Source organism: Hypomesus transpacificus, chromosome 9 (assembly GCF_021917145.1).
Source record: "Hypomesus transpacificus isolate Combined female chromosome 9, fHypTra1, whole genome shotgun sequence".
In the NCBI taxonomy this organism is placed as follows: Eukaryota; Metazoa; Chordata; class Actinopteri; order Osmeriformes; family Osmeridae; genus Hypomesus; species Hypomesus transpacificus.
In genome coordinates this window covers 18,159,203-18,173,083 of record NC_061068.1, presented here as the reverse complement: position 1 = coordinate 18,173,083, position 13,881 = coordinate 18,159,203, and the positions used below count along the sequence as shown (strand labels likewise).

The 13,881-nt window shown below is 41.3% G+C and overlaps 1 protein-coding gene across 1 annotated transcript in view; it reads right to left on the bottom strand.

Annotated features, from left to right (window-relative positions):
- The window catches only part of pik3c2b (phosphatidylinositol-4-phosphate 3-kinase, catalytic subunit type 2 beta), a 139,079-nt gene that overhangs the window by 74,483 nt on the left and 50,715 nt on the right, over positions 1–13,881 (bottom strand). The window contains exon 14 of the mRNA XM_047024937.1: positions 2,261–2,372. Coding sequence (XP_046880893.1) covers positions 2,261–2,372 — 112 coding nt within the window. The remainder of the gene's footprint in view (positions 1–2,260; positions 2,373–13,881) is intronic.

Here is a 13,881-nt window from a genome sequence, read left to right as displayed (position 1 = left end):
TGCTAATGAGGAAGAGAGGGGCGGCAACATGCGCTAATGTTTACAACGGATGTATCGCAATGGCTCAAAGCCCCCGTTGCTGTAAGATGCCTCGAATTTATCCATTCTCATCTGATCATCCTGGTTTGCAGAGGTGCACACTCATAGTCATTTAAATGAGGGGAAAGGCGGATATCGCGAGCCATAACACCAACAGCAGAACGGTTATCCAAATAACAACGAAGTGTACAACACTGGCGTTACAGCGTTTGTATTCACACACACACTTGAGGCCATCTATCTTTACATAAGCAACAGTAACTCAGCTGTTAGCTGCAGAACTAATGTTACAGCCACATTCTAAGGGTAGCAAACTAGGTAAGCATATACAGTAAAGCAACAAAATAATAATGCGTTAGTTAACTTACTTGTCCGAGGTTTGTAGCTTGACCAAGGAGATTTAGTAATGATCCAGAATTTAATTTCAGCAAAGCCAGCTTTGTGTTGGCTCAAGTTGAGGAAACAGTAGTGGCTGAAATGTTTGGCGCAGACATACAAAACTTTGGGAAGTTATGTCGGCTTTTTTCCAGCGAAAATAAAATTAAGATACTGGTTGTGCAGAGGCTTGGATGAAGGAACTAAAAAAAATACTTTTGTTTTGATTTGTACATCCAAACACTGAGCAACTGTTTTGCTTCGTTTGTTTGCTAGCCATGATGTCTCTCCAGGAAAAAACGATATCGCGCTCGCCCTTGCACGGTGGTAGCTCACTTTTTCATGTGCGGGCCAGATGATCTGGGCGGGCAAAGCAGAGAGAGGGGAGGTAACCTTGCTCCTATCTACGTCACTAGGAGATTTTCAAACAGAGCAATTGAGCCTTCATTTTGTCAAAGGCGGAGAAGAACACCCAGGGCTTGGTTTACACCTATCGAAAATTCTAGCCGCTGGGGGACCAAAGGCAGGCTAGGGGAACTCATATTAATGTTAATTATACCATGGTCTGGGTGAATACTCAATTCTGATTGGCTGCAGGGGTGTATATTATAGGGTGATAACGGACACCTACTGCGTCATTGCAGAAAAACTGTCTTTTCACCGTTCTAAATTATTCTGCTGGCTACACAGGAGCCTGTACAAAATATCTTAAATAAGTAACCATAACAACAGTGACGTAGTCTAAGCCTCCATTTACAATTGTGAAAGACTTTAATAAGTTAACTTGTATTTACAACAATGAGTGACTTCAATATTTATTTTAACCTATTTGAAAAATGTTTCTTTTCTAAATGTAGTGTGTCAGTGTCACGTAACCTCTCATCTCACATCCCATTCGCCATTCACCTCGCTAGTCAATCTACTTCAGACAGGCTGCGGCCAACACGACAGTAGCAGCAACTCTACACATGGCCGGCTATTTTTTTCTTAAATTTTTTTATTTTATTTGGGGACAATGACATGGCTCGATAGCTGGCTAGTCTTGTTGTTAAACATACTGTCAAATTATAATCTCTGTTTGGAGAAAATGCCAACTTTGATGCGATCATCTCACATCCATTTGCTATTCAACTCGCTCCACAGGCTGCGGCCATACTGTAGCCTAGTAGGCCTACTAGTATATGGCCGATATTGTTCGTGAAAATCTTGATATTGATTTTGAGACAGTGACATGGCTGGTTAGCTAGCAAATCTTATTGTCAAACATACTGTAAAATTATAATTACTGTTTGTCAACCGTACACAATGTTATTGATTTTGAATCCTGCTAGCATAAAGTTAGCATTTGGGCTAATAGCTCAGCCAAAGGAAAGCCATTGTTGGTTCAATGAGCTGAGCGGACTATAAATATCAGAGTTGGCTAACGTTGAAAAACGTTAGATTTCTATTGGAAAACGCCTTAAAACATAAATTACTGTTTGTAAAAAAAAAATTGTTGGCAAGTGACCATGGTATAAACGGGATAATGCCCTTCGAGGTGTCCAATATTGGACACCGCTGCGCGTCGGACGGTTCACGCCTCCGCATCGTCCATTATCAGATGATATTGGACACCTCGTTGGGCATTATCCCTTACATAACCTCCTAAAATGAAGTTTTCATATCATGTGACCTTTAATTGATGGGCGTTTGGTGGTGTATCTGTGTGTATCCGTGTGTGTATCTGTATGTGCATTGTGTGTATCTGTGTGTGTATATCTTTGCAAATTGTGTGTCTTTATGCATATTTGTGTATCTGTGTGTATTTTATGCATACATGTGCATATGTGTGCTGTGTATTCCCTACTTGCAGGATGATGCTGTCCGGCTGGCTGAAGTTGGGCGAGCTGGAGCGGGCGTTCCCACTTCCTGGCGTGGACGGCCACAGGCCCAGTAACCTCCTGCCACAAGTCAAGATGCTGTGGAGCAGAAGGCAAATGTTCACATTTTGCCCTGAAATACTCTAAACAAGTTCCTAACAATACCTAACAGCCAATATAAACCTCTAAAAAGGCATCTACATTTGTAATACTATTACTTAACCTTTGAGTAAGTGATAAGTGATTAGTGATAAGCTGGGAACCCAACCAACCTGCGAGCTCATGGTTTATTTGCTTGGTAGATGTGTGAGCAATCAACACTGGCAGCAGAGTAGGGGAATATATATATACAGTTACAATATATAAATATAGCTGCAAGCAGCCATGGTGGATTCCTCCTTCAAAATGGCAAAATTGTGTAAAATTTACATAATAGTTACACTGGGATTAACCAGAAGAACTGAAACTGTAATTTCTGTCATAATAAAAAAATATGTTAATACCGCTGACTGGACTAGAACCCACCAACCTTCACACATCAGCACTGTGTCTCATCCTACTTAGCCATTCACAGACTTAGACAATTGATTGTTCAGTTTGTATCAGAAAATAAGATATTTCTCCAATGGCAAGCATTGTCAGATTTGGTTAAAGTTCAAACAGCTGTAATTTAGTCTTATTTACATATGGGACATAAAAACGGGACAACGGGATGACTGGGTTGCTGCTGTTAAGAATAGCTTACTCATAGTGCTTTAAAAAGGTTGCTTGGGGTGCCAAAACTTGTGTTAGGGAATTTCAAATCATGCCTAGCATCAGTTGCGATTTGTCCTGGCTTAGGTTCCTGAAATGAATTTGCGCAACAGGCAACAGGCTGAACAATCAGTATACTTCCTTCGAGCTAATTCGGTTGTGAATCTGACACTACCATGCGTAGACTCCAAGTAGCTAGCTACTGTTGTAAACATGTCTTGTTTTGCACTGGTTTACACAGTCTCGCTAAACAGATGATTGGAGTGTTGTTATGGGCTCAAATAAACACTCATTGCCATGTTTTACAACCGGAGGATTGACCAGAAGGCGAGAAACCGATGCGTAAATACAAAAAAACTTGAACCTACAACCCTTTGTTTATCAGCACAACATCTCAGCCAATTGAGCCATTGCCAGATCTGGACTCTGCCATGTTCAGTCATCAACTGGATAATAAAATAAGATGGTTCTCCAATGGCAAGCATTGTCAGATTTGGTCCAAGCTCAAACAGCTGTAATTCAGTCATATTTTTACATATCAAGGTGAAACTTTGCAGGGTACTTCAGGGTGGTGTCATCTTAAAGCCTATTGGGTTTGAAAAACCACCATTCAAAATTACATTCGATTTAGTGTCACAAACGTATTGAGGCAATGTGGTCATTTACATAAATACACCCCTTTCAGACATTTTGTATATGGTTCAACTGTCTTAAGTTAGATTTTTAAATATGTCAATGATACATATCTGTACAAAATTTCAAGTCAATTTTACCTTTTTTGTAGGAGGAGATCCATTTTGAAGGTTTTCCCAAATTATCACTGTAAAAGGAAAATCCATCATGGTGGACCTTATGGGTCCTTGAGGCTTTTTTGTTCTTCATGAAAAATGAGGCATGCACACCAAGTTTCTGAAGAATTGGAGCAATGGGGTGGAAATGCAATCACTCTGAAAAGTGGACATTGGTCTAATGTGGGCCAGTCTGTGTTTGGGCCGTAGATGTGGCATGTTGTATCAATATGCCAAATTTCAAAACGTTTTACCAATGTGTTCATGAGATAAATTACAAGAATAATAATAATAATAATACCAACAATTACAATAGGGTCCTCCTGATGGAGGAACCCTAATAAGAATACCAACAATAAAAATAGGTTCCCTCCTATCGGAGGAACTCTAATAATAAAACTAACAAAAACAATAGGGTTTCCTCCTACTGGAGGAATCCTAATAAGAAGAGTACTAACAAATGCAATAGGTTCTCTCCTACTGGAGAAATCCTAATAATAATAAGAATACTAACAATAAAAATAGGTTCCCTCCTACCGGAGGAACCCTTAATATAGCTGCAGGCAGCAATGGCAGGTTCCTCTTCAACATTGCAAACCATTATAAAATTGACATGACACCTGTATGTATTTCATAAATGTACACAACATTTCAAGACAATTGGATCAATGGCTGATCTTTTTGCGTCAGGGCGTGGCCTGTAGCGTCACCTATAGGTAATGTTGGGCCATGTGTGGTTTGGTAGTTACTCTTGGCCTAAACTATCAATGTTTTTGAAAACTTTTTACCAATGCATACAAAATCGGAAATGCAATTACACCAAGGTCCTCTATGCTGAAAATCAAGGAGTGAGTGGGGGCTTGGTCAGCCCACATTGTTCTGAAATGTTGTGTGTGTGTCTCGCCAAGCTCGTGCGCGTGTCAAAGGAAAGGCTGAATGTGTGAGAATGTGGAGCGCGCGCGCGCGTGTCAAAGGAAAGGCTGAATGTGTGAGAATGTGGAGCGCGCGCGCGCTGAGGAGCAGGGGAGACATTTTATTGGAAATGTCTCTAGCAATTAGCAAAGCATGCATGTTTCAAACATTCACAAAAAATCAAATTTTCATCTTACGGTCAACTTTTTCTCAAATTTGTGTACTAAACATTCTCAAGAGTCTTCATATTAACTTGTGATTGAATCAGAGTATCAGTTTTTGGCCAGCGGATGTGTAAACTATTATTTTACCGGTTAGCCATAAATTCGATTTGCTTTATATCCATAATTTTGGAGGTATGAAGTTGCCTTTGTACATGGTAACATGTTGTAGTGTCTTCCACCGATAAACCAACTTTGGTGTTGATATCTCAAAGATTTGCTGAGATTTTACAACATTTCCTGTTTGGTTGCTTTGTTGCAGATTTTGATTGGCTGTACCGCACAAACAGTTTCGAAAATCAACAATTTGTTGAAGAATTGATTGAAGGTTGCTCTGAGAATGATGTCTGCCAATTCTGGGGAAGATTGGATCAGTTTTGAAGGAGGAGTAGCGAAAAAACGTGTTTTCTTAATCTTTATTGTACAGAAAAATCCAATATGGCGGCCGTTATAGGCTCTTGAGGGTTTTTTGTTCCGCATGAGCAATAGGGCATGTATACAACATTTCTGAATTTTGGAACAAATGGGAAGCAAATTGCATCACTTTGAAAATGTTCAAATTGGGGTGTGGCCTGTAGCGCCACCTTCTGTCTAAAGTGACCCATGTTTGGTATGGTAGTTACTAATGTGCTGCAGTTTCAACATGCCAAATTTCACAACTTTTTACAGTTCTGGTCTAGGGGTTGCCATTGACTCCCATAGGACTACCATAATAATACCACCAATAACAATAGGGTTCCCTCCTACCAGAAGAACCCTAATAAGAATAATAAGAATACCAACAATAACAATAGGTTCCCTCCTACCGGGGGAACCCTAATAATAAGAATACTAACAAAAACAATAGGTTCTCTCCTACCGGAGGACCCCTAATAATAATAAAACTAACAAAAACAATAGGGGTTCTTCCTATCGGAGGAACCCTAATAATAAGAATACTAACAAAAACAATAGGTTCCCTCCTACCGGAGGAACTCTAATAATAATACCAATGTTACGTCCCCAGTCCTGTCATGTGTTTTGTGTGTGTTTGTTTTGCTCTGTCTCCATTCTCTACAGGTGGCGCCAATCGCCTAGCCTGACGTTGTCATACTCATAATTCTAGTCAGAATATGAGTCTGAGAACTCTCCGTTGGGCTTTGACTACAGGGCGTGTTTCAAACGAGCCTGGAAAACAAATGCCTCTTCGCTCAATTGGATAAATCTACAACCAATCAGAGCAACAGAGTATGTGACGTATGTTAAGCACCGCATAGTTGTTGTCAACAGAACTAAACTACAAGCAGACTTGAAGTATGCTTGAAGAATGAATACAAACGATTTTTGCCGGTGTTGTAAAATTAATTTAAGGGTAGGGAGAGTACTTGTTCACACGGTCAACCTTTTTGAGCGACACAATAAAGGGCAATGCATATACGAAGTTCTCCGTTTAGGATTACAACTCCATCGGGGCCATCTGATAAATTAAACTTTCACCGAATCCCGTAGGAAGGACGGCAAAAACATATTTTCCATCGACAAATGCCTTGATTGCGTCTCTCTGTTCCTCTTTCAAAATTAATGCGCTGTCGATGTCTTCTAAAACAGACTCGATGGCAGTATCATAACATCCCAGATCTCCAGCGGTAGCCATGTTTCTTCAAAACGAATTCAACTTAAGCACTCTTTTGTGACGTGGGTGATTACGTTACTGTTGATCATCTGTCCATCATCGTATAAAGCCCGCCCTGGCAATTTAATTGGTTCGCCCAGATTCTGGTTTTCTGTAGTTGGTCCCCAATACGAGACCCTCCAGACCCAACTTCCCAACCAAATTTTTTGGGGGGCGGGGAGAAGTTAGGCTGGCAGCCAGGCTACCAATCGCCCTCATTTCCACTCATCAACCACTACCAATCCCGTCGTCCCCTCAGCTGTATACCTACCATTGTTTGTCTCGTCAAGATGCGCATCCTTTTTGTGTGTTTGGCTGCGCTGGTTGTGGAAACCTGAGAGACCTGTTAGTTGTTAACTGTTTTGTGTTGTACTGTAATTCACTGTTTGATAATCCCATTTTGTTAACCTTATTTATTGTTGTCTTCCCAGGGAGGAGGGGAAGCACCTTGTGTGTTAGGCAAGACGCCCTGGGCTTACAGCACCCGTAGGGTAACTTCCTTGTCTAAACACACCAGGTTAGATCTGGACGGACCACCCCCTGTATTTTGGTTAGGGCGTTCTGCTCGAGCGCCAGTTAGTCAGTATTGTTTAGTAGGTAGTTAGGACAGGTAAGGGTGGTCTGTATTTTGTTTTCTTTGCTTTGGTCCCGTCCAGCCCCTTCTCCCTACTATTGCCGTGGCTAATAAATGCCGTTTTTGACGGTGACATTGTGTCTGTGCCTTTGCTTGCACCACGACTCCATACCTCTTTGTCTTGCCACTGGGGGTTCTTGGGCAGCAAGGCGTAGCTTCCCCTCCCTAACGGGGGTAGTGCGTAACAACCAACAATTATGATAGGGTTCCTCCTGATGGAGGAATCCTAAATATAGCTGCAAGCAGTGATGCTGGTTCCTCCGCAAAATGGCAAAATATTATAAACGTGTACACTGTTGAAGATCAAGAGTTGGACAAGAGAGCAAAACTACTTCCTGTTTGGCCCACAACAACACGCTGAATGGGGATTTGAACTCATGAGCATAACGTTACAAGTCAGTCTTTATATCCTCTCTGCTACACACCAACTGTTGAGATTTTATGACTAGAAAGGGCAGAGTTTTAGTTTTTTATAGGATATTGAAACTGTTCTTGAGTTGATCTCTTTCCAGAATCTCAGTCAATGCACAAATACCAATAGTCATGTGGGCAACAGAGCTAGGCAGAGCTCATGTTCAGCTGCTTGCGAGAATAACTTGTGATACTACAGCAGCGACTCTCTGGTCCGATTAAACTACACAACATGCACAATCAGGGTGACCAACAAGATTATATTAACTGACAAACAAAAACATTACAAAGATAAAACTGAACATACAAAACAACTGAAATCCCTCGCATGGCTGTTGCAACCAAACTATTTTCCACAAGTCTTTCGCTGGTTACCCAAGGGCGCTGAAGCTGATTATCTAGCTGTGCTCCAACTGCGTGATATGAGTATTCACTTTGGTCAGCTTTGGGACAAAGGTTAAGAAACGGTTAACATTTCAAGGTAATATTGCATGAAATTGCGCATGCCTGTTTAACTAAACAAATAACTAAAATTATGACAGGCCAAAAGATTGAGGCTGAATTCAAACCTACGACCTTATACTTTGCAGGTCACCATCCCAGCCCATTGAGCTATTCTCAGTGTTGAATAGTCATGTTCTGTTACTGTAAGTAAGCTGTTTCTCCTGTGGTAAGCGTTGTTAGATTCAGCCACCATTGAAACAGCTCTAATTCAATCATATTTTGACATACCAATTGTTTATGGTACTTCAGAGTGATGACATCTTGAACCCTATTAGTTTTGAAAAACCATCAGTCAAAATTACAGTTGATTGATTGACACAAACATATTGAGGCAATGTGTACATTTACATAAATACACCCCTTTCAGCCATTTTGAATAGTATTTCTTTCTTATTCTTATTCCATTACACATATGTACAAAATTTCAAGTCAATTGGACTTTATTTGGCTCTCGACGAAGGCGGTCGCATTTTCTCCCTCTCCTCCCCTGACCTTCCCTGCTTGGCTTCTATCGTATTGTCTAGTCCTGTGTCTTGTGTTATACTGAGAGACTCTCTCGGGAGGTTAGCAGCTGGCTACTCGATGGACGCGTCGGGTGTCCAGGGGCGTTTTCCGTGGAGGACAATGAAGACATCTACCTATTTGGATCCACGATTACAGGCTTTTGCTGATTGGATTAGGCGCTGCCCTGGCATATCGAAAAATTAAGGAAATGGCTACAGCTGTAAAAAAGCCCCCTAAAGCTGGCCGACATGATTGGACCGACGGAGACCGGTGGAAAAAGGAGTAGACGTGCCAATTGGAATGCGGCTACTCGACCAAACAACCCCAATCTTATCTGCTTTCGGCACCCTAACCAGCACAGGCCTTGGCCAAGGCCGTTGCTGGAACAACAACTCCCCTGAAGAGCGCTGCAGCGAAACTTCTCTTGCATTCCCTACCCCCTTCCAACAGACACCTGAGGATTGTTGTCTCTGTCTGGGACCTGATTTAGGCTGTCTCCATGGCAATACAATTTGCGAACTGAGAAGTGTCTAATTGTGGCCTAGGCGATGGTGACAACCCAGGCCTACTCATACACTAAATTTCACTTGTGGATTGCGTCTCTGTCTTGGGTCATGACCAAGGATATCTCCATGGCAATACTATCTGCGAACTGAGAATCTGACTGATTGTGGCCTAGGCGAAGGCGTCAACCCAGGCACACTCATACACACCCCTTCCCCCATCCAACGCCTTTGCCCGCTTGTTCCCCTGCTTGTTCCCCCGGTGTGGCTGGCGGGTCTGTGACCAGCGCCTAGCATTGGCTGCAGGTCCAGATGCTGCTTGTCCATACCCCTCCCCCCCTCCCCGTTGCAAGTCATGTGGTTCTGTAATGTTGTACAATGTATGTGCTTACGTGCTGAGGTGTTTTTTGCCTGTTCCCACACTGTACTCCTCTAGGAGCATAGTCTGGGGGTTGCCTTTTTTTCTCCTCTCTCTCCTCATGTTATGCTGAACATTTCTCCTTGTCCTGTCTACCCCCTTGTCATGTTTGTGTATTAGAAACTGCAAGTGGCAGCTCGGATCTAAGACGGATTCGAGAGACCGCAGATAGAATGCGGCTAGTTCGATCAACACTTGTATTATTGTTTTTGTTGATTTTATGTAAAGCACTTTGAGCTGCAATTCTTGTATGAAAAGTGATATATAAATAAAGTCTTACTTACTTACTTACTTTGGTTTAAGAGGAGATTAATTTTGAAGATTTTCCCAAAGTTTTCACTGTACAGGAAAATCCATCATGGCGGACCTTATGGGTCCTTGAGGCTTTTTTGTTCCCCATAAATGAAATGAAATGAAATTTTCAGGCATTTTGGAGCAATGGGGCGCTGGGGAAATCACAAAGACTTTGGGCTTGGCTTATAGCGCCACCTATGGGCGTACGTGGGCCACTAGCTGTCTGGGAGTAGTGAGTGACCTGTTGTATCATTGGGCCAAATTTTAAAAAATCGGGTCAAGGACTTTTTGAGCTATTGAGCCATTTAACTGAGAAATATAATAATAATAGGAATACTAACAAAAACAGTAGGTTCCCTCCTACCGGAGGAACCCTAATTAAATATTTTACAGTAGAAGTGCCGATGGATATGTAGCATACATTAAATAGATTAAGGTTGCTGGTTGAGAAGTTCTAGGGAAATAATTTACCGTACTTTTCGGAAATAAAGCCGCGACTTGTAGCCTACCCTGATTTTACAGTTTTCTTGTGGTTGTACGGCTTATATTTTGAAGCGGCTTATAGCCCGGTTTTGGAAGAAAAAAGTGGCTTTGTCCCAAGATCTCTACAGATCGTGCAGCTAATTTAATGCTCAACACTTGAACCGGGGCTTATTACTTGAAAGAGGAATAATTTCTACTGTGTCAGATACACACTATCGGGGCTTGTAAATAGCCTACAGTAACTTGCAAATTGCTAGTAGAACATTTCATAATTATTTCAGTAAATCAAACAGCTGCTAGACCCAGTGAAATGTTATATACAGCTAGCAAACTAACGCTAGCAACGACATTGGCTAATTCAACTTCGGTAGTGTAACCAAGCTCTGTACTCCCAAGGGGAGTAGCATGTACCTGCAGAGCTGGAGAGCTGCAGTTTCAGGACCGCAGTTTCAAGACCGCAATTCTAGGACCCTCGTTTTATCTGACAGCTCCACCTAGCAAATTGGATGATGAAATATACTATTGACTACGTGTCACTAGATCGCAACAAGATAGGCTATTTCAATGTGGCTGCTTTGAACAGTTTTTTTCAGTGCTTCGAAACTATACGGTCATTGGATAAATGCTGCGATTATGTCCCGCCCACGGATGCTCGGCGTCTCTGGGGGTGAATGAAGGAGTGTGCTGGCCTGGACGCTGGGCTTCTGCGTGATGATTGGAGGGTCTGTCAAAAGACTGCATCTACTTTTGATTGACAGCGATTTTGCACTATAAAAGTCGCCGAAGCTATTCAAGCTCACATTCCTTGTTTCAGTTTAACCTAATTCCCACATTTTCTTCGAGTGTAATATCGTTTCGTTAGATTGTTCGTTCATTCATACATCCATTCTTTTTTACAGAAGGCTAGTATCATAGGGGTTAACTAGCCAGTGAACAAGCCAAATAAATGGACAATGTTTATGATGTAGCAGAAAATGAGCTTCCCCTATTTGAAAGACCAGCAGCCGCCACTGATAGAAAGGTCTGCTACAGTAGGCCAGTGGTTCCCAAACTTTTCTGGCTCGAGGCACCCCTAAACATATCTCTCTCCATCCACAGCACCCCTATTTTTTACGTTTTACTCTCAACCTCCTTTGTGTCATATTTGTACTTTATGCCATTTGATTTAACCTTGTGATATGCTGAATAGGCTATAACTGCTTTTACTATAGGCATTTACTTCAACTCATTTAATAGAACTTTTGAATAAATAGTAAACAGAATATGAACAGACAACGTCTGTCCCTCTCAAAACTATATCACAGCCAAAATGTGTCCAAAGACAGTTCACTGTGTTGCAACTTGAGTGTGCGGTCCATTTGCAATTCAGCAAGCTCATCCTGTCCTCTTGATGACAGGCATCTCGCTGCTGATTCAGTGGCAAGAGAGTGAAATGGATCTCGAACCCAATCAAATTCCTCGTTTTTTGTGGGGGAAATAGGTCTCAAATCTTTTCTTGAGGGCAGATAAATGTTCAGATATTGAATAAAAGACTGCAGACTTGTCAGTAGTATTGGTAGCTGTCAGTGGACATGTCGATGTTTTTCTTTGCCACTCTTTGTCGCCACTGAGCTCATTTTGACCTAAATCCATAGATTTTGTATGTTGCAGACAGTTTTGTTCCTCCCCTGCATTTTCGCATTTAGCTCATTCATGTGGGCAAAAATGTCAGCTAGGTAGGCCTAAACGAGTTGAAGTCATCATTTATCTTCTCTTTGAAAGGAAGGTCATGGTCCCTCGTAAATGCCCGCTCTTCTCTTAGTTCATAAACACGGGCCAGTGTTCTCCCCCTTGATAACCACCTGACTTCTGTGTGCAGTAAGAGAACCTGGTGTTCTGAACCCATTTCACTGCAGAGGGTAGTGAATAACCCTGTTTGAAGGGGATGTGAGTTAACGTAACTAAAAATATTTTAGGGCTGTCAAGCGATTAAAATATTTAATTTAATCACAATTAATCGCAAAATTATTCAATCTATTTAATCTGTTTAAAATGTACCCCAATAAATGTTTTTAACATTAAAAGGGTGTACTTAAAAACTTCAAATAGGCCTAACTGGATGATAATGTCCATATAACAAGTTCAGATGGAACACAACTTAAATGTTTTAGTTTTATTCACTCCCAAACTATACTGCTGTATAAACATCCACAAAATTAGACTTGTTCTGGAATATAAAATACATTAAAGACATTTCTCATGGCCCCATTCATTTCTATGAAAAGTGCTCAGTGGCGCTGTGAGGCAAGTGAAAGCGCGAAACCGGACCGCGCCATCTTTCCAGTTCCGGCTTCTTCCCGTCTAGCGTTAAACAGTAGGTGCGTTCGACTTCACGCAGCGCCGGCGTCGCCTGTAGCCGCCTGCAGCCCGGCTGACTTGAAGCAGCCAAATGGCATTCTCAGCTTCAAGGCAGCCAACTGCAGCCGGTTGTCGGTGCCACCGGAACTGCATGAAGTTGCACGCTTGCAGCTAGCTGTACACGTCATACTTTCCGACAACCAGTTACGAGCATAGACTTATATGGTCGCGAGTGTGTGAGCCAGAAAAAGTGCCAGAATGTGGTACAAGTCCGATAAGAATCAGAGACATGATGCAAACTTTACGGAAATGTATGCTGTCACTGTACAGTATTCCTTCCACTTGGTTTTTAGAAATAGGCTATAGGGCTAAATATAAGGCTATTGTAGATGAAACTCATCATATATATTGTTTTTTTCTTCATGATTTGAGTATTTCCAACGCCTTGTATCGGATTAAATAAACTGTTAACCTGAACACCTAGCTCTGTCGTTGTTCTCGCCAGGCAAAGAAAGTTTAATAGTTATTTTGGTAACAGAAAATCTTCCATAATGCAGACTTACCATAGCTTACTGTCAACTTTATATTCAAACAAAATGCCACGAAATTCACACTGCCTTCAATTTAACATCAGTGTAGAAATGTGGCCTGTGTTTTATACGTTCAACCTACTAAACCAAACACCTACTAATGGATATAACGTGATATAACAAGACTTGGTAATAATGTAATAAATAAAAGCTTGAGAAGTGTGTCTAAAATGCATTTTATTTCACATTTGCCTTTAAAAGGGGCATATTAACAGAACTATATACAAGATGTTCCCATCAGATATAAGTGGGGGTGAAACATAGTCACTGAGTCTGGCTTGATGACACGATAAAAACAAGAATAATGGGTGTGTTTAACAAAAGCTTCTGAAGGCAGAACTAATATTATTTAAATATATATAATTTCCTATTGTGGTTATCAGTTAAAGTATTAATCTTCGTCTTTGCTCCAGATAGACATGTCAACAAGATGCTCACGCTTAACATATAATATTTGACATTATGAAAAATCTAATCTGTTTAAAAATTACGGGAATAAACTATATTAACAACATTTCATGTATGTGTGACAACCATTTGTTAAACTTGCTACAACTAGTCTATGGCTCATTCAGCTCCAGGTAAATCGGCAATCGGCCAATGTG